Source organism: Alligator sinensis, unplaced genomic scaffold (genome assembly GCF_000455745.1).
Source record: "Alligator sinensis unplaced genomic scaffold, ASM45574v1 scaffold1181_1, whole genome shotgun sequence".
NCBI lineage: Eukaryota > Metazoa > Chordata > Crocodylia > Alligatoridae > Alligator > Alligator sinensis.
In genome coordinates, this window is record NW_005842945.1 from 482260 (window position 1) to 503241 (window position 20982).

The 20982-nt window shown below is 52.8% G+C and overlaps 2 protein-coding genes across 4 annotated transcripts in view; one reads left to right on the forward strand and one right to left on the reverse strand.

Moving 5' to 3' along the window:
• LOC102380219 (partitioning defective 6 homolog alpha-like) overlaps positions 1-1607 on the forward strand; it is a 21189-nt gene extending 19582 nt beyond the window's left edge. The window contains exon 3 of the mRNA XM_006036298.2: positions 77-1607. Within this exon, the coding sequence (XP_006036360.1) occupies positions 77-894 (818 nt within the window). The 3' untranslated portion in view covers positions 895-1607. The remainder of the gene's footprint in view (positions 1-76) is intronic.
• A 2661-nt stretch (positions 1608-4268) lies between these two features.
• Positions 4269-20982, reverse strand: part of ENKD1 (enkurin domain containing 1) — a 17109-nt gene continuing 395 nt past the window's right edge. The window contains exons 1-8 of one of the 3 annotated variants that reach the window (XM_006036300.3): positions 18802-19214; positions 14082-14185; positions 13405-13629; positions 12561-12733; positions 10307-10468; positions 9447-9616; positions 8266-8402; positions 7646-7806 (exon numbers count right to left, since the gene is read on the reverse strand). In XM_006036300.3, the coding sequence (XP_006036362.1) occupies positions 7646-7806; positions 8266-8402; positions 9447-9616; positions 10307-10468; positions 12561-12733; positions 13405-13629; positions 14082-14166 (1113 nt within the window). In that variant the 5' untranslated portion in view covers positions 14167-14185; positions 18802-19214. Of the gene's footprint in view, positions 7807-8265; positions 8403-9446; positions 9617-10306; positions 10469-12560; positions 12734-13404; positions 13630-14081; positions 14186-18801; positions 19215-20982 lie in introns of those variants that run through there. The other 2 variants (XM_006036299.3, XM_006036301.3) reach the window with 2 other exon arrangements.

The window sequence follows — 20982 nt, forward strand, 5'->3', positions numbered from 1 at the left end:
GGCAGGATGAGGCAGTGCCAGCTGGCTTGTAGGGGGGCACCTGACTGACCTGTGTGCTCTTCTTTCTCCCCTGCAGCTGAAGCCGACTCCAGTGTGTTTGCCTCAAACTCCCTGCAGCGGAAGAAGAAGGGGCTGCTGCGGCCAGCGCACCACCGGGCCAAGCCGCATATCCTGATTGGACTGCCCCAGGACTTCCGGCAAATTTCCTCCATCATCGACGTGGACATCCTACCCGAGACGCACCGCCGCGTCCGCCTGCATAAGCATGGCTCTGACAAGCCACTGGGCTTCTACATCCGTGATGGCATCAGCGTCCGTGTGGCCCCCCAAGGTGTTGAGAAGGTCCCTGGCATCTTCATCTCCCGCCTGGTCAAGGGTGGCTTGGCTGAGAGCACAGGGCTGCTGGCTGTCAATGATGAGATCTTGGAGGTGAACGGCATTGACGTGGCCGGCAAGTCCCTGGACCAGGTGACGGACATGATGGTGGCTAACAGTCACAACCTCATCATCACTGTCAAGCCAGCCAACCAACGCAACAACGTCATCCGCAGCAGCAAGGCCTCCGGCAGCTCGGGCATGTCAACAGACAGCACACCCAGCCAGCAGACACCCAGCCCTGCCTCCCAGTACCTGAGCAACTACAGCACAGCTGAGGGTGAGAGTGACGAAGAAGGCGACCTCATTATTGAGAACGATAGTGCCCCCCACTACATCCCGGCCACCTGCCCCAATGGTGGCAGCCTCCTGGACAGGAGCTTTCAACAGAGCCTTTCCCTGAACAGCTCCCAGGGCTCGCTGCACTCCCTGAACAGTCACAATGGCAGCGGGGGCAGCCCAAGCCGGGGCAGCCACAGGGGCAGCCTGCGGGAGGATGGCACAGTCCTCACCCTATAGCCAGCAACCCACCAGGGGGGCTGACCTCCTGCACCGGCCAGGTATCTTGGAGCATTTCTGTATCAGGCCTCGACTGTGCCAGCCCCTTGCTAGGTGGGGCAAGACACAGAAGCAAGGGCACTGGGATGCCACCCAGGGCCCACACCTGCCCTCTTCTCGGGCATTAAGGTATGCTGGCACTTATTGGGACCTGCCAGGAGGGTGGTAGCTGGGACTAGGGCATGGGGGCCCAGCCCTGGCTCCCTGACCCCTCCCTACAGATGCTGCCCCTTCTCTGGAGCTTACCTTCCTCTTCCCCCTCTTTGGGGAACCAAAGTGGTGTTTCTTTGTCTTACTGGACACTGCCTGTGACAGCCATGCCCATGCTTCCCTCCCCCACCCCCCCATCCCCTTCCAATCAAGTGTTTTTTAATTGTTTTATGAGAATATGCATCACAAATTAATATATTGTAACAGGACATTAAACCTTTTCTAGGAAGTGCCATCTCTCGTCTCGTGCCAGGGCCTTGCCTGACACTGAGAGGTCCCCAAAGCAGGCTTCCAGGACACACACACGCCTACACCTGCACACAGCGCCGCCACACGCACAATGCAGCCTTCCAGGACACCCTGCTGGATGCACACCTTGCTGGGGTTATTTGACCTCTGCAGTCTTTCCTGCCTAAGAACAGCAGGGCTGGACCCAATGATGTCACAAGGTCCCTTCCAGCCCTAAACTTCTGTGAATCTGAGGGCAGAGCTACTGCCTCACCCCCAGCCCTCAGGATTAAGGTGGGGCAGGCAGAAGCAGGTACCCTCTGAGGCAGCCTGGCTCTGCCCTCCCAGACTGCTGCCCTGGCTGCTCGCATACACTGTAGCAGGGCCATGCTCATGGCACCCATGTGGGCTCCTCCCCACCCTGTGTAGCTCTCACAAGGTGCCAGGAGCAGGTTGGATGAACCACCCTGGCAGACTCTGGGTACAGCAAAGGGATCAAGCTGCCCCTGAGGATGCCAGCCACAGCCCAGGAAGCCTCCCCCCCAGAGACTTGGCTCCAACTTTCTGGGGCCAGCAGTGCCAACTCACATGCAGGGGCTGCCTCTTCTGTGGCCAGTGGACTGAGGCTAGTTGTTTCCTAGTTGCTCAAAGCTCTGAGGTTTGGGTCAGTCCAAAGCCTGCTCCTTATTTATCTGCCATGAAGCATGTCTCAGCTGCCTGGCTCCATTCCCACAGCTTGGGGCTGTCTCATCTGTCTGTCCCATAGGGCCCAGCCACCTCTGACTTGTCCTGTCCTTGCATCTCTAAACTGCAGCTCCCACAGCCCAGGCCTGAGGGAGAATGAGCTGGGCCACACATCTAGGACTGCTTTAAAAGGCTCCTAGGGGATACCTAGAGATGCCCCCACAAATACTCCACTGCCTTCCCCCAGGGGATAACTGCCAGTCCTCCTAGGCAGTGCCCTCCTCCACTTTAGTGTCCATCCCTGGCTGTATGAGTCCTTGTTAGCACCCTTCCACACCCCTCTCCCTGTGCAAACCCACCACTCACTAGACCAGTGGAACCAACCTTTTTGGCAGCTGTGCTACAAATTAGCGCTGCACCTTCTTGGAGTGCTACTCCAATCCCCTTCCCTGCCCAATCTGCTGCTTTGCCTTCTGCTCCCTGCCTAATGTGCTGCACTGCTTTCAGCCCTATCTGCTGCTGTGCTGCTTATCCCCTCCCTGAGCTGCTGTGTGCACACATGCAGAGGGTACTCATACCATGCATGCTGTAGGTTGGCCACACCTAGATGATGTCCTGGACAGTGTCCCATGGAGCTGCTCCTAACCATGTGCTGCCATCTGGACCCATCATCCATGCACATTCCTACTGCAGAAGGGTGTTCGGTGCTCTGCCTGGATCCAGATGCTAGCACAGCTGGCAAAGGCAGTACTTAGCTCCCTGGTGAAAAAAGATCCTGCACTCTCTCTGTGTGTGCAAGAGGAGCACCTGATTTGGCTGGAGAGCACCCAGGCTGGGCTCTGTGCCCCACATAAGAGCCCACTGGTGAGGCAGGGATCTGTGTGGGGATTCTTGCTGCCTCAAGATGCGTCTGTCACAGGCAAGACAGACAGTACATTCCCTTCATCCTCACTGCATCCCTGCCACAGGCCTGTGCACGAACAGGTTTAATGCTGAGCATGCAGCAGTGCCATGAGCTGCTCTGCCTGGGTGCAGGCTGTTCTGATGCAGTTTCTGCAGGCCCAGCTCACACACTGAAACCTAGGTCAACACTGCACGAGCCTCATAGCCCACTTCAAGGTGCTGAGTATGTATGAAACCACCACCCCCTTGCACTCGGTGTTCCTAGGTAAGGGCAGGGAGGGCAATGGACTCAGGTGCTGCTGGGTGCCAGGGACTCAAGTCAAGCAAGGCCTGGGAGCCAAGGCCTTAGTCTGCCAGCTCTGGGACAGGCCTGTCACTGCTCTGTGCATGTGCAGTGTCCAGTACAACAGGGACTTTGATCCAGGGCACAGCTCCTTGAAAGCAATGGTCATACAGATAAGGGTTAGGATTGTCCTGGGCTTCACCTTCCTGAAGAGAGGGGGCAGGGGGCCTGTCTGTCTGTCCATCCTACCTTGGACTAATGGGGCAGAGCAGGAAGCAAACTCAGCATGCCTTTCCTTGCACATGCACCAGGACAAGGCTGCTGTTCCAAGCGCACAGGGAAGCTGGCCGTGGCCTTCACAACCTGACCCTGCAGCACTGGAAAAGCAGGCATCAATAGCCAGTGGGCTCTGAAAGCTGCCATCCTGTGCCCAGGGAGGGAAAACTGGAACCAAGTAGCAGCACTAGCTGCTTTGACCTGGGCTGACAGCTCCTGCTCCATGGAGCCCCTGCTGTGAGCATGTGCCCCACCGGAGAGCAGGAGCTGCCTGTGCTGCCACACCCTGGCCTGGCCAAGCCCTAACTTCCTTCTGAAGGCTCCTGAAGGGCCAGGGAGCTGCTTAGCAAGGGAGGAGCAAGGATTTTTGATTCATGAAACCTCCATGATCCCATAAACTCCTTGTGCACTGGTGCCACAGAGATGCTAAGCAAGGACCTGCAGTGACAGGGAGAGCTGTGCTTCTCCAGGTCAGGGTTGGGCTTAGTCACACACTCCATGGCCTTCCTGTGAACCTGCCCCTGCAGGCACGACACAGATGCTGTGAACAGCAGACATCAATGGAGCTGAGGGGAGGTAGGTAGGTGTGTGGGGAATCAAAATTCAGCACAGCCCAGCCCCTGGGACATCTCCTACAAAGGTACCGTTGAACTTGCATCCTGGTGCCGTGCCCCATCCAGCAAATGGTCCACAGAGCCCACTCACATCCTAGCTATGTCCTTGGCATTAGGGGGGGGGGGGGGGGGCCCTCTACTGGGTGCAACATGAGCTACCCAGGTCCCTGTCCTGCCTGCATTTCCCAGAAAGGTTGCAGCCAGCTGGTACCATCAATCCTGTTCTGCAACAACCAGTCCCGATAGCTAGAGAAACCAGCTCTGTACTGCACACAGGCAGGGAATAGGCACCAGATACAGGCAGGCAATTCCCCCACAGACGCCAGAAGCAAATCTGGTTAATCCAGGCTTGGTTTATCCCAGTAGCAGGCAAGTCAGATCATTAACAATACTCAGGTGTCTGGTTATGAGGAGGAAGCAGCAACAGGCAAAGGCACTGACCCTTCTCAGCCACAGCTGGCTCTACTCTGCAGGAAAAGGGGTTGGGGGAATCTCAGGCCCCAGTGTAGTCATCTCCCTTCCCCTATGAGTCTGGATTTTCAGAGGAGCGTTGAGGCACTTTTGGTCCTGAGAACTTGTAGGACTCCATTCTTGTTCGTCAACAATGGGTCTGCCAAGGGGCTCCCAGGACTAGAACAGCCAGGAGCCACACGGCAGCGGCAGCCCCTCAAAGTCAAGGATGACGTCCGTCAGGCTCGAGTCCTCAGGTGACTGAGGAGCCTGATTCCGGATGCACAGGTTCTTCAGTAACGGGGGCATGTTGTTGCACGGGGGAGTGGGATTCGCAGCCCCGGGTTGGTCTCCTTCTTCCTCCGCCACCACCACTCTGCCTTGGTATCGAGTCGTTGGGCCTTGAAGTGGCACACACCTTGGTGGACCAAGTGGTGGCTCTATTACAGGATTTGCCTAACAGTAGGATGCATGGGCAGGACTAAAGAATCGGCAGGAATCAGAAATCACCTGTTATTTTCATACATTCCTCTTCCCCCTAGTCATCACTGAAGCACAGATGGGCACTTAAGGCACTGGCCTGATCTAGGGTTTGATTTTGCTTTGTCACTCATAACTTCGACTTACCCTGTCATAGGATCCTACCAACCCCTCCTGCAGGGCAGCCCATCCCTTTCCACAGGGGAATGCAGTGGAAGCCCAGGTCAGGCTCCACATCATGCCTACATCACATGCCACAGCTATAAGTAGTGGCTACCACAAGCCCGGTGTGAGGCTGGGACACTGCAAGGTGGTAGCATCTCTTGTCCTTCCAGGTGGTGGCCTTTGCTGCTTATTATTGTGATGGAGTCAGTGCCCTGTGGGCAGCACTCAGAAGGGCCTCCATAGCTGTGCCAGCCCCAGTCAAAGGCCCTGATCCTAGAATCCAGTTGACCCTGCTGCTCACAGAGGGTTTTGATCAAGACAGCGAGGACTCCTAGCATAAAGGCAGGATAATGCTTATCATATTTCAAGAAGGCTTATGTGTACTGACAAATCCTGATGCAGAGTTGCAGCAAACTGGAGCCTAGCACAGCACAAGGCAGCTGCTAATCCCTGGTACTGTCACCCCTCTACCCCTCCTGTTGTTACCTACCAATGTGCCCTAGCCATTGGCAAGGCCAGCAGGTACCAGCTGTGCTGAAATGCCCTGTGGGACTCTCAGTGCAGCCGGAAAGGCACACCCATGCTAGCCTTAACCTAACCAATACTAACGAAAACACAGCAGCTCAGACTTCAGCAGTGACTGCACGAGCCCACTGAAGCCATCCATGCTGAAGCCCATGCCCCTGCATCCTCACTACTAAGGCTACCCCAGCCAGCTAAATGAACAACAACTGGGGGATGCTCACTTCTGCTGCAATCATACCTCTGATTGCACCTCCAAGATACCAAGTACCAGCTGCTTTTCACAGATCCCCAAGGACTTCCGAAACGGTGCATGCACCAGGAACAAAGCACAGGCATGTTGTTGGAAGCATGTCTTGAGTTTCCCTTTGAGTAGGATTGAAATCTTTTGTTTTCCATGACCATGATCACACCAGGCCCAGCAGGGATTGACCTGTGCCAACATGGAACCACCCTTGGGCTCCCACACCCACATTCTTACTATGTAAAAGGCTAATCCCTTTCACAGTTCAGCTCCATCTATCTCAACGCAGGAGCTGGTCACAGGAACTGGTCTCCAACAAGAGGCAGGAGCCTTGGGTGTTTTCCAAAACTGGAAATATAGGCACAAGCATTGTGAATTCTCTCAAAATCCTACTTTTGGGGCCAAATCTCATTTTTATTCTGGCTTGGGGGCCGGATTTTCCACCTTCCCTTCCAATTAGTTGCCTTAATCACATGGTGGGATTCTGAAATTGAGGCGCAGACAAATTTGAACATTTCCTATTCTCACAAAAAAAAAAATTAAATGCCAATATTTTCTGGAAGAAAAATTTAAAAGAAAAAATAGCTTTCCCCTCTGGTCCCTCACAGCTTTGGCACTGAACCACCTCAAGAACCCTCCCCACAGCCAGGCTCCACATGTCTATGCACTGCTGTCTCCAACCACCTTCTCACCAGTATCCTGTATCTTCAAAAACTTTTTATTTAAAAAAAAAAAAAACAACCCACTTTCCAAGTCCTCAACACTTCACACTCCCACCACCATCCCTAGGCCAACCCACAGCCAGATCCCTTCCCCCCTGCCAGGCTAGAGGGGACAGGAGCTCACCCCTGTTCATTCCTGCCCCTTTGCTGCCAGGCATGCTCAGCAGGTATGACAAACACAGCTCTAAGTTTGCCTCATATAAGGGACTAGACATTAGCTGCATTAAGGAACAGCCCTTTGGCAAAGGGCTGCAGGGGCCAGAGGTGTCAGTCCAGAGGCAAGATGCATTGCTCCTTGCCTTCCCTGGACTCCTGTCAGATCCTGGGGGCAGGGAAGGGCAGAAGCCAGCACTTGGGCACAGCAAGGCCATTATACCATCAGTGATAGAGGTAAGATCCTGCAGGATTAGGATCAGGCACTGGGAGAGACTCAAAAACTGGTCTCCTGCTTTAAAAGGCCCTTCATCTCCCCATCTTCCTGCTGCTCTCACCTTACCTCAGGAGGAAGGCAGATGGGTCGGGGTGTGCTACACTCCAAGCAGCGTAGGAGCAGCTGCTCCTGACACTGTCCAGATGTCATCGATCCAAGTGAAGGAGATGGGTCACAGGGAGTGTGGGCAAGGGCAGCTCTCAGGGGAGCATGGGGACAGCTGCTTTCCAAGGCAGATGAGCCAGTCTTCTGTGCCAAACAGGCCTGGAGACTGCCGTGGAAATGACTGTCACTAGTTCCATTTTCAAGACTCCAATGGTGCTAGTACCTGCATGGGCCCAGCTTCCCAAGCCAGTCTTGCTCTCCCCAGGACAGGGCCTGGTTGCAGAATGAGGAACCACATAGAAGAAACTGCTGCTGCAGCAAATGAAACCATGGACTGAGTTTGGTTTCCCTTCCCCTCCCCCTGCAAGTGGAGTGACTGCAAGTCCCCTTCCCTGCTCACGAGTCCAACTTGATGAAGACCTTGGGTCGGGAGAAGATTTTGAGGGCCTCTTCGATCTGCGACAGCTTCTTCTCCAGCTCTGACCGCCTCCTCTGGACACCAAGGGTGTCAGCCCGCACTGGCAGCATCACCAAGTCCTTGGTCAGCTGTGCCTGAGCTGTGGAGGAAGGGAACACATAAGAGGGGACATAGAGAGTCTCTTCCACCTTAACACTAATGGCTCGCTTTAATTACGAAGGACCTGGGGTGAGAGCAATGGTGAACAAGGCATTATCCACACAGGGGCAGGCCTGATCCAGCAGCATCCTGGGCTCACACAAAGTCCGCTGTAACTAGGAGTGACAGCACATCGGAGCAGGGAGAGGCTAGGCCCTCATTAAGAGGGACAGCAGCCCTGACCTATTACTCCAGAAAGTTCTTACTCTGGAAGATCAGAGCTCAAGAGAGCAACTTGGCAAGATAAGGGTTAAAGGGGAAGGAGATGGGAGTCCAACCCTAGAGAAGCCAACTCTCGAGTGACGAGCACAAAAATGGCCCTGTGTTGCCAGCCATGCCTCTGCATAAAGGCACCAAAGGCCATCTCTAAGGCTGAACTGGTATTTCTCTTCCCCCTTACTCTGCTTCAGGTTCCCAAGGGTCTCCAGCCGCTGGCTCTCTGGCATCATGGTGTGGCCAGGAGGCAGGTCAGGGTCTGGCAGGTTTCGCAGCCGTTCCTCTGTCTCTCTGCGCCACAGATCCTTCCTCTGCAGCAGGCTGCCAGGGTCAAACAAGAGCAAAGGTCAGCACATGCAGCTCAAGGAGAAATCCGGACAGTACAATAGACATACAATGGGCAGGAAAGAACACCCTGGCCAGAGAGAGCAGGACAGGGCCAGGTGGGCTCATAGGGACAGTCCCAGCCACAGACATTCTCAGCAGTACTTCATTTTCCCGAATGGCAAGTGCCCGGCAGCTCTGGAGACTAATATTCTCCCCTCACAGATGTGTGCAGATTCCTACCTACCAGCAATCAGCACTGCCCTGGCCAAGGAAGGGACTGCTCTGGGCCAATCTCCCCTGTACAACCAGACCTTAGCTTCTGGGCTAAAAGCACCAATGAATGTGCACCAAGGCCATGGCAACTTCTGCGATAACTAGGACCTAAACTGAGGCAGCCCCCACAATGGACACCACGCAGAGAATGGATATCAAGGGCCTGGGCTAGATCTGAACCAGGACTTGGGAGGCAAAAGGCACTGCAGGCTATGCCCAACTCTCCCAACCCCAAGCCATCCGGCTCTTGCACACACTTGAGGCACAAATGATTTTAAAGAAAAACTGCCAGAGCCACTGAGAGGAAAGGAGGCAGTGAGAGCATGGGAGTAGCTCTGCTCAGCCCAAGCAGTTCACCACTTGAGAACTGCCTCTGGGAACCTCTAAATGCTTAAAGGAGCAAACAATGCCTCAGCTCCCAAGTTATTTCAGTCCTACTCTCAAGTGACTTACATGCTTCAGAGCCTAGCCATGAGTCAACAGAACTCAACTCCTAAGCCCTTGGTACCACTTGGAATTTGTGTTTAAGTACTTCCACGTCAACAGGAACTACCAATAATCTGCCCCTCTGAAAGGCAGGCCTTTAGCCCAGAAGCTATGATGTGTGGCGCAATCAGGCCACAGGACAGGCCATATCCCACAGCAGGGAAGCAGTCATTTCTTTAGAGCAGGCCAGTTACTGCTTTATACCTTCTGGGTGCAGTACCAGAGGAGCTGGGCTTATTTGTGACAGAGGCTCTAGTGGACAGGCAGACATGTACGTACTAGCGGGGGACATGGCCCTTCTGCTTGCTGTTGTACTCCTCCTGCTCCCGCCGCTTCTGCTCCAGCACCTCAGTCAATGACTGCAGAGAGCGAGAGCGCCGCATCTGAGCCCGCTTGGCATTCTGGGCATTGTGGCTGACAAAGTCGATGCTTGTGCCTTCCACCTGGATCTAAAAGGAATGGGGGTGGAGGGAGCATGAAGCAGCAGGGAACAGGCAGATAGATGCCCAGAGACACTAATCCCAGGCCCTGACAAGGTGTTTCACCTTGGAAATTCAGGTACTTTCAGGGCTTGCAAATTCTGTAGCACCTAGAGAAGCAGTGACATGAGAACCCCACAAGAGCCAGCTCCAGAGAGGAAAGGATTGTAATTGAAGGACTGCAACCTTCAACCCCATTAGTGTTAACACTGATTAACTCTACCAACTACTCAGCTCTCTGAAGACAGGACATCTTCATACAGCATAAGCACCACTGCCCGTCCTTTTCATTCTAAGTTCTTAATATGCAATACACTGGTAAATCTGTGAGGTCTCTGACAAAGCCCAAGAAAGACACCCCTAAGAGCTCTGAGACAGGAAACATGAGGTCTAAAAAGAAAACTTTGTGGCTTCTTTATCCCTCAAGGAGAGAAGAGCCACATGGAGGGTGTTAGGAAACCCTTGAGTTCAGTTTCCCTGTCACCTGCCAGATCCTACCTGCCCTTCTGAGCCAGCAGGCAATCTAAACAGAACTCTCTGTTTTGACAGATCATTAACTCAATGTCTTGAGGGCAGAATCCAGGTACAGTGATGAGCAGAAGTAACTCCTGAGTCCAGAGGAACGTGAAATCAGATAAGTCAGCCCCCACCGTGCCCTACCTGGGTGTCCATGCTCTGTGCTCCTGGAGCCTCAGTGCCCATCACAGCTCTCGTTTTGGAAGGGCTTGGGGAAAGCGACCGGCGTGGTTGGATTCCTGAGCCACAGCGGGAATATGCCCTCAGGAATTTTTGAGACTCTGGGTTGGGAGGGGGAGAGTTCTCCTGAGAATGGCAAAATTAGGGGGAAAGATTGAATGGAAAACCACTCAGTGCAGCCACTGAGAGCCTAGAATCAGCCAGGAGTTCCCAGCAGACAAATGACCGTGATCTTTGCTGCTGCTACACATGTCAAGAGAAGACCCCCAACGGGGACTACAGTCAGCAGAGACTGGCCCAGATCTTGCTCAATGGAGCACTGATGTAAATCTGGATTAGACCACTGAATTCCACAGAGCAACACTCAAGTCAGGAACAAACTAGCAGGCAGCTAAGACAGTGCAACTGTCCAGGCCCTCCAGCCAGGCCTACATCTCAAGCTGTAACCTGCTGGGGGAGGGGATTAAAAGGACTGTTAAAAAGGCACAAGGAATCTAGGAGATGCAGGATTTCCTGCACTACAAGGTGTCAGTAACACAGTCACACTGGTGGGCCGTTTGACCTTTTAACCCATAAGGATGAGTGACACAGCATGCAAAGTGCAAAAGCAGAACCTTTGCTCAATGCATCAAGTGATCCAGTCTGGCCCCTGAGCAAATCACTCTGGAAAGCTGGCTGGATGCAGCTTGTTAAAATGCAAGAGCTCTTGTGACTAGAGAGAACCTCAAAGAAGTACATACATCTGGGCAACAGAAGGGCCAGCACTGGAGTAGGTGTTTGCCAGGTGGTAATGATGCTATTACTCTTGTCATGTAACACCACTGAAGTCCCTGCCCTCTGCATCCCACCAGGAGTTGCTGCAACAGCAGTATCTGATTCTGTCCCAATAGACGTAGTACAGGAAAATGATGGGACCCTCCTTTTCCCTAGTTCTGTGTAGTGACTAGACTGGGGTGGGCAAAATACAGCCCACCAGGCCATTCAATCCAGGCCACAGGACCCCTAAAAAATTTAGAAAATATTTATCTGCTCCTGTTTGTTTGTCAAAGACGACAGGAGCCAAGGGCAGTAGGACCCAGGGGGAGTCAGCAGCAGGAGGTAGAAGCCCAGACCTGCCCCCCCCCAGCCGTTTCACCTGCCTTCTTGCCCCCCCACTGCTCCAGCACCATATGGCTCCCCACTGAATTCCTGACCAAGAGCATGGGGCTGCGCCGGTGGGTGTGTGTGTTCATAGGATGAGTCCCACACCCAACCATACACATGCACCCACACTCCCCCCGCACTGCTATACATGCAGATTCCCACACCCACACCCTTTCACACACCCTAGCCACCCTCCCCCCATGCACAGGACCCCCACAAACCCCATACCCACCCACACCCCACATATCTGCACCCCCACATGCTTCCTCACCCCATACCAGCACCCCCACACCTAGCCACCCCCCGCACAGACACACCCACACTCTCCCCTACACCCTACAAACCTATACCCACCCCCTCCCCCACAACATATAAGAGTAAGACTTCATTTTAAGCTATTATATAAAACCACCTCTATGTGCGCTACAGAAATGCATGTAAACCAGGACAAAATATTCTTTGAAATCACATTAACGAATGTTTTAGTTGTTCGCTCTTTAGAATGTAATTTGGTATTTTTCTGGTTCCGAGATGGCAAAACCCCCTGCTGAAAGGATTACTTCTGGAGGCAAGGGGAGGAACTTTTGGGGGCAAAGATCAGGGGTTAGGGTGCAGGACTTCCAGTCCCAAGATGGTGACCAGGGGGAAGGACACCTGTCAAGGCCCTCGGCAGCTTGCCAAAAATCGGTAAGCGGCCCTCCACCCGAAATAACTGCCTGCCCCTGGACTGGACTCCCTTACTGTCACAATGGGGCTTTCCTTTACATGCCAGGCTGGTGCGTTCAGGAATCTCCATTCTCCTTGTCTAAGTTAGGTTCTCCTGTCCATGACATGGCTCTGCTCTCAGACCTGAGGCTGGAAAAAATCACTGTCCCTTGCGCAGGAAGTGGGATGCTGGAGCACTGACTGGCTCTACGATTCCTGGCCTCAAAGGTGAAGTTCAAAACCACCAGGGTTCTCCCTGCAAACAGATGTCCTCCACTGCTCTGCACAGCATCTACATAACATACTGACTGGTCCATACCCTCCCAAGGCAAAGGGATATCATAGGCTAGAGACTGCAGCAGGCAGGTACCTGTATCTTGGCCTTCACCTTGGACCCCACATTCTCATACTTCTGAGACTTCCATAAGGCTTTCACAGGCTGAGGTCGGCTGTGCTCCCTGGCCAACTCTTTCTCTTTGCATTTCTTCTGGATCTCCCGTATCCGCCTCACATTCTCCTTCTCATAGTTCTTGGACTCCTTTCCTGCACATCAAGGGGAGACACAGCTTCTGCCCTCGTAATGTACAGCAAACCTGAGATGTCACCAACAGATGCAGAACCCAGGACCTTCAGTATCAGAGATGGGGGTCTCTACTACCCAAGTCACTAACAGCAGCTTCTTCCCTCTTAACTTCCCTGTGTGCCAGGCACATAATAGAATCATATTTTGTATGGATACCCCATGTGGCTGGTACTTGCAGCTGCACAAACAAGCACAGGAGGATGTGCCCCTACACAGTACTAGTAACAAAAGAATTGTCCTCTCTCAGGAAAACATGGGATTGGTTATAATCCTCACTGCCCTGGTTGGGATTGTGCCAGACCAAGCGACACACCATCTGCCTGTTCTGGTCTCCACTGTCAGATAATCTTGAGGGCTGGCTGCATCAGTGCTCCAGGTCAGTGTCAGACAGCATGCACCACCCTAACACCAACACCACCTCATAGCAAAGGGAAAAGGTACCAGTTGCTCCTATTCTAGGGACAAAGGGAGCAATAAGCCTTTCACACACTGGGGGTGGTAGTGGCTGGCATGCTTGCCCTGCACAGACTTAGGAACCTGAGTCCATGTGTCCATGCTGGCCATGGGCTTACCTCTCCCAGCCTCTACAGATTTTACATACCATCACCTACAACTGCTCAATCATACTTACTTTTGGGGGGTGATTCCTTGTCAAGGAAAATCCCCTCCAGCTGCAGCAGCACCCCAACTGTCCCCTTCTGCCCCTTCGCCAGGATGTCCTCACCACTGGGGCGGATGCGCGGGGCAGGCTGAGCAGGGCGTGCACTGTAGCAGGTGGGGTATAAGCTGGGATCTGAGGCCAGGGGACCAGACACAAAGTCCAGCTTCAGAGCATTCCCTTCCAACCTCCCTCGAGCTATGAAAGACAACAACAAAATCAAGATACGCAAGGAGCAATGCTGCCTCCCTCATGTTTGGGGAAGCTAGAAACATTCAAGCAATTGCTGCCTCCTCCACCCACTTTCCAGTCACCACTGGAGTCCCCTTCTACTCAGCACATCAATCTGCTCAGCATCCAGCCCTTCCCATCAGAGGCCCTTGCAGAGCACATCAAAACTGTTCCCCACCCTGTGGAGCTGAGTCTTCATGAAACTCCCTGCCCTGGGGGCTCACACAGTAGTGACTGGGTGCAGCCACAAAGAAAAGCATGAGGCTGTTAAAAAGCCACTGACCTGACCCCTGAGGTGGCTCTAACGTCTACAGTATAACGCAAGGCTAGAGGAGGGTGATCTGTTAAAGTACAAAATGCCCTATGACTATGTAGTATGTCTGATCCCTGTTCTGCAGTGCCTCCACCCTGGGACTTACCTGACAGGGGGCATTTGTAATAGTCCCGTAAAAGTGTGGGGTCAGGAGGGATAGGACCAGTGATCCTGGAAGGCCCTTCACACATCTTGGCTTTGGCTCTGCTGCTGCAATAGACAAACCCAAATCATTAGGAACAGAAGCCGCTTGGGCACAGGAGGTCCTTTCCATCCATAGTTATTTAAAATCCTTCTGCACTTCTACCCTTCACTGAAGAAATCACACCTGGAATTGGGGGATCGAAATACAACTGTCACACAAACAGCCCCAAGTGGAAGCCCCCCTGTGCACTGACTGACCAGAACCTGCCCAAAGCTGACTAAAGTGCCCATGCTTGTTGTTGCATGTCCCCTACCCAAAGCCTCTTTGCTGGCTCTGTCTGCTCTAGAAGGAAGGCTGAGAACAAGCGGTTCTGCTCTGAAGAGTGACATCAAGAATAGCCTTACCCAGAGATCCACCTTACCCAAAGATCCATGCTGCAGTCATTGACATGAGCACAGGCTGAGACCCACCCCAATGCTTGTGTCAGCCACCTCTAGCAGCTCTAAGGAGTCTCCTTTCAGCCATGGCTCATGCCACTGCCCAGGCCTTGAGCTCATCTGCCCCTAGAGCTATTCAGGAACAGCTCCATGTGAGAATACTAAGAGCATCCACTCTCAAAGCTGCTTCTGAGAAGTTACCACACTCCACAAGTAAACACAGCCTTGTACCACATTGGTCTCTAAATGCAGACAAGTCCTTATGCTGACAGCACTTGTGCCCCTGCAGCACCCTGGGAAGGTTCCACCATAGCCAAATCCTCCACTACTCCTGCCAACCTTCTGGGCTGGACCAATTCTCCACCACTAGGACTGCCCAGGAATAGCTCAGAGCCAGCACCTTCTTTCATGGAATGCAGCACTAGAAGGAAAGAGCCCAGCAGGGCCCTCAAAGGACTGGGCAAGGCTGGCCAGTTAAGAAAATAAGTTGTGAATGTCTAAATTAGGCAGATCTGATGCAGAGAAAGTGCAAACCCATAATGCCATATATACAGCCCCCTCCTCAAAGCAGCCCCTCATTTTGGACCCTGCCTTGCCCTTAGACTGCTTCGGCAACATCCCCATTCCCCAAGGAGACCCCAGAATGACCCCAGATCCCCAACACGAGTCCATCCAAAGTCCATGCCATAAGGGAGCCAGGCAGTATCTTCAGCCCTGACTGAGCTCAGACCTCTGCCCTGATCAACTGGCTAGGGAATCTGTTTGCTCTTTCACTGCAACTCAGCCTTCCCTCAGAAAATAAAGATCAAGAAATGCTGGGGCAGGCTCCAAGGATAGCTGAGAAGAATCAACACCTTGTGACACTGGGCAAGAGCTGCAGGTGCTCAGCTGGCATCCCCTTTGGCATCAGTTCCTACCCATGAGCAGGATCCCTGACCAGCAAAGGTGACTTTATACTAGCACCTCCAGCCAGATCCCCAGCAGACAGGAGGCAGGGCAATCTCAATGTACTCTAGGGACAGACTGGATCCCCAGCTCAAATTACAAGCCAATGTATTATTGATCTGGAGGAAGGGATAAAATAGCCTGTGATGACATCAGCTAATCCGCCTTAGCCTCCCTTGTCACAGCCATGCAGGTACAGCTCCAAAATTAGTTCCATTAGCGGAGGGCTAAGTATTTAGTCCCCAGGGCTAATTGCACAGGCCATAAAACAGTAGTGACAGTCACGTGCTGAATAAGAGCTTGTCAGCCAACTGAGCAATTCCAGAAGAGTGGCTCCTAAATGATCCCCAGGTGGGCACTGGGAGGCGTTGTCTGCACTCGCCTGCCTCTGCTGGTAGAGCTGCCCAGCACGTGACACCACACAGCTCCACTGCAGCAGCTGCTGTTCATGCTCTACTGGCACAGAGTGGAAAGAAACCAGCTGTCAAAGGGGGAGCAGCTGGGCATATCCTCATGCTCCTTTGGCAGTTGCTAGAAGGCAAAAGCCTTGCTCTGCTTGGCAGAGCTGATGTCATTCTGCAGGCAGAAGGAGGGTTCATTTTGCCCTGGAGGAGCTGTGGGTAAGAATATACTCAGAGCTTTGTCAGCCAAGCTCTGCAGCGTGGACAAGGCCCTCACATGCTTTAGCTCTGGCTTACATGAACCCACTTTCACAGCAGACCCAACAGAATAGCCCAAACAAGCTATGCTCTGGAACTGTAACTTCATATGCTACCTTCATCCAAACTGGCTTCCAATGGCAGAAGAGTCCAAAGAATGCCTCTACCCCTTGGGGTGCGAAACAGGGATGTTTGCAGCAAAACTTGCATGAGGGTATTAAAGGGGAAGGTAACGCAAGGTGTGGGGAGTGGGGTGCTTCCTTTCACACTCTTCAGTAGCTGTCTTTCCTGCTATGACAGCTCCAAGCCTCCTGCCCAGAATATCCTGTACACACCCTGACCTGCCACTTACATTGCTTGAGGATTTGGGTCCATTTCTACATGGCTCCTCTGAGGAGGAGGGGGCCGTATCCCAAGTCATGATCTTGCCTCCTTAGACCTCAGAAATGCTACAAAACATTGCTATGGGATCTGTCTTTGTATCAGCTCAATCCTACTAAGCCCAGGTGTTGTCACACAGCCCTGTTGCATTCGGAGACACCAAAGGATCAGGCTGGAGTTTCCATGCTGCTGCACATCCCGTTCTTGGACAGCCCAACTGAGAAGTACCTATCTGTCACCATACTGGAGCATAAAATGTGACAAACTCCTGACCAGCCCCAAATACACCTGCAAGTGAGAGACTATTTAGCGCCTCCGTGCACTCAAGGTTTCAGGATGCAAAGCTGCTTCCACACTAAACCCTGCTGACAGAGGGGCTGAACACAAAATGGCGGGTTTGGCCCCGAATTAACCCAGTGCTGGCAAATTGGATCAGCTGGGGAAGCAGAGCTTTTGGCACACAACTCTGGTGCTGCACCCTCAGCCCAGGCATGCTTCCTTTCTTCCCTGCTGAGCACATGCTCTCAAACTCTGAAAGACAGGCGGCCCAAGTTACTCTATTGGCAACTGAGTTATTTCAGCACTCTGCTTTCAAGCCATTTAGACCTTGCCAGCTAGGCTCGATTTACACGCATCTTCTTGAAAACGTTGGGTTCCTCCTGGCCCCTCACTTCCCCCACTTTGGAACCAGGGTTCGACTCCCAGCCAATGAAGTAGGACTGGGAATCAGGACACACAGGTTCATTGCTGCTCTATGACCTTGGGCGAATTGATGCCTCTCCCTGTGCCCGAGTCCCCATCAGTAAAATGTGATATTGCTATTTATCTGTTTTTCCAAGGTGACTGAAGACCCACATATACTATGTGAGCACAAAGGAGTCTTATTTTTCTGCAGTTAGGGCCCAGATTCGCCCAAGCAAACACCACTGCATGCAAGAGAGCTTTGTTGGGTGCATTCTCACAGGGCAGGCAAAATCTAGGCCTGTGGTATTTGACCTCTCAATGCAAGGTCACAGCTTTGAACTATTCAGGTTCTCCCCAAAGATAGCTGTGTGCGCAGAGGCAAAGCCAGTCTCTCACCAGTACCAGCTAAACCCTGAGGAAACAAACCACATTGATTGAGAAAAATTTGTCACAGAGATTAACCCAAAAGAACAATGAGCAGCAATATATTTAAAGCCTATTCTGAGAGTCATAATACAGTGAGATTTAGAAGCCGAGTTTGCCCCGAGGTGATTGCTGTAATTCAATTGAAGTGTTGTGATAAAGGAAACAGGGCCTCCAGAGCGAACTAGTAAAAGCCCCTTTCAGATCCTTTCCCTTTATATTCTCTCTTGATAGAATTGAATTAGATGGAAAGCTTATTACAACAGAGCAATAGTGGGAAAACACAGTGGCAACCAACCACGCTGTGCAATAGCCCTCCAAAAAACGCAAGACGACTTCCCTTGCTTGAAGAAGACGGCAGCTGGCAGATCAGGGAGAAAGCAGCAAGAGAGTGCCTCTTCCAGCTGCTGATACCCACAGGAAGATGCACCTCTTTCAACGATCTGGGGTAAGAGCACTGTACATCAGAGTTATGCTCCCATTTTTGTGAAAGGTTGAAATGCTTCCAATTTCAATGCCAGCAGGAGCAACCCCACCCCATCAGAAAGCAGGTCTGGGTGAGCTTAATCTGAAGGAATCTGGGCCACTGCATGAAAAAGCACTTAGCAGGAAGAAGGGCAATGCAATGGCAGAATATTTCCCCTACTGATGGCTGCTTTGCCTGCCCCTTCAGTATCCAAGTTACACCTGATGAGTAACGTATTGTGTTGTTCAAGCCCCCAAGGAACGCACCTTAATGTGTACATTCCCCTTGGCCCACACTGCAGATAGGAACAGGATAGACTGACACTCTCCATGGGTCCCAAAGCAAATGAGAACCTCCTGGTAGCCACAGAGACTGCAAACCATATTCTGTTCCCAGAGGGTCTCCTCTGCCTTGCCCTCAAACATCAGCCTTCAAGGCCTGTTTACTCTTCTGCCTCTCTGCTGACAGAGGGGCCAATTAACACCAGTTATGCTGGTGACTTGTGTGTTCAGGTCATCTTTTCCCTATACACTGGGCTGGCCTTCACACACAAACTGTTAGGAGCAAAGGTAGCTCATATGCTCTTTCCAAGAGGCAGAAATAATACCCTTCAGCAATAGCCCAGAACACAAGGCAAATGGGACTTTCATCTGCATGGGATACCAGGCAGGGACCAAGACCGATACCTGTTTAAAGAGAGGGTGAGGATGTAGGTGTGACCTTCCTAACGCTCCAAGGACAAGGGAGTTGCGTGTTCCTGGGCCAGAACAGGCAGAACAGCACAGCACAGGCTTGGCCACAGCATAGCAAGCAGCCTCCCTCTGCTCTGCCCCAAGGATCCTTCCCATGCAGAGATTGTGGGACCCAGCATACAGCTCTCCACTAGATCAGATGAAGACAAAGCAGGTGTTGGAATCTGTAGCATCTGTCCACTGGCCACATCTCAAACAGAAATGAGGGGAGGGGTTGGCCTTTTGTGGGTTCCCATTGCAGCTCCCCACTGAGGACCAAAGATAGCATTTCTCAGGGCCCTTTTATCTCACAGACAATGAAAGGAAGGAAGCAGCCAGAGGATTCAACCTCTGGAGCATCGTTCACAGCCTAAATGACTAGCACTTGTCCCATGCAGCTCAGACAAGCTGGAGATTACACAGGTATGATTATCTCCACTCCAGACATTCAGGGTGCAAGGAACGTACATCTACTGAAGTCCTGAAAGGCTAAAACCCTGCCACTGGAGAGATCAGCCAGATGCCCTACACCAGGGTCAAACATGGCCCATGGGCCGGATCTGGCCCATGGAGCCACAAAAGATTCAGCCTGCGAGTCTCCAATTAACCCTGCATGCAGCACATGGAGCCGGTCCAGTGTGAGGGATAGATCCAACACTGCAGGCACTGTTTGCAGCACAGGGGGTCAGTTCAGGGCATAAGCTGTATGAGGTATCCATGCTGGACCAACCCTGTGCACTAGCTTTGGGACCAGTCTGGATCAGGTTGTGCTGGAGCCAGCAGGATAGGCTATTCAGCAGGGCACCACATGCAGCTCAAGCCCTGTGCTAGCCCCCAGCGCAAGGAGCAGCGCCCATGGCACTGGGTCTAGCCCATACACCATATGCCAGCCCCACTCCAAGGACTGTGTTACCTCTGGTGAGCCAGGCAGACAGCACCAGAGGTACTGCTTGCCACACAGAGCTGGTATGGGGCATGTACTGCACACAGCCCTGCACACAGATAGCCTGGGGCCCAATCCTGATTAGCCTCAGAGCCAGAGTTCAGGGCCAGTCCACTGGGATGCAGCTTTATACCATGAGCCAGCCCCCAAGGCAACAGGCAGCACCCACAGTGCCTGATCCAGCCCATGTACAGCCTCCAGCAGCATAACCCCTGGAGCAAGACTAACTGACACTACCTACAATACAAGGGCTGCTCCAGCACAGGGAACGTGCTGCATGTGACACCCCGCCAGACCAGTCCTGCCCACTGGCTCCATACTGCTAGATCTAGCACAGACCAGCCCAGGCCCAACTGGGCAGGTTAAGTGTAATTAGGTTGCAATCTGTCCCTGAGACTGAACTCTTAGCCAAGTACCAGCACTGCCACAATGCCCCTGGGGTGTTCCAGCAAACTGCATTAGAAACATTTAGTTGCTTCAACTAACCTCTGAGGCTTCCTCTACAAGGCTCAGAGTTCATGAACAACCCAACAGGCCCACAGCTGCACTGGCCAGCTAAAACCAGGAGGAACCAGCTATACATTTTCACATGACCGTTTGATGCAAGTGAAAACCGAGCAGACATTCATACTTGCCCTCTCCCAGCACCAGGCGCTAGTGGATTCCTAAGGTACAACTGCTCACTGGTACAGGATCTCTACCCACCAATATCCACCACCTTTCCAAAACACCCAGAAGCTGGGGAATCTAACCACTCCTGCCCATAAAGATCCTATTTCATCCTTTGAAGGTCGGATGCTAGCCCCAGCTCTAGTCACAGTCTCTGCTGTTCCAGGCTCTCTGCCGGGCCCGGCCCTGTGCAATTTCACTTCCTGCCCTCAACTGGTGCTGTCAAATAGCTGCCCTAAACTGCCCCATTTCAGCATTATGCTCCCTGCTGCTGTCTGTGCAGTGCTTTGAGGTGCTGGCAGAGGACAGATGCTGTAAAAACCGAAGCTGTCTCCACTCTGTTGTGCTGCTCCCCGGGCTGCAGCACCTACAGGAGTCACGGCACGCTTCTGAATGCCAGGAGGGAGCCAGGGAGAGGCAGCCGCAAGCACAGCCAGGGCGGCTCCCCCAGCCTTTCTCCTTTAATTACTGTATAACACGCTGCTCAGCTCAGCCTCCGCTTCCCGCCGCCTTTGCCGCTGCCC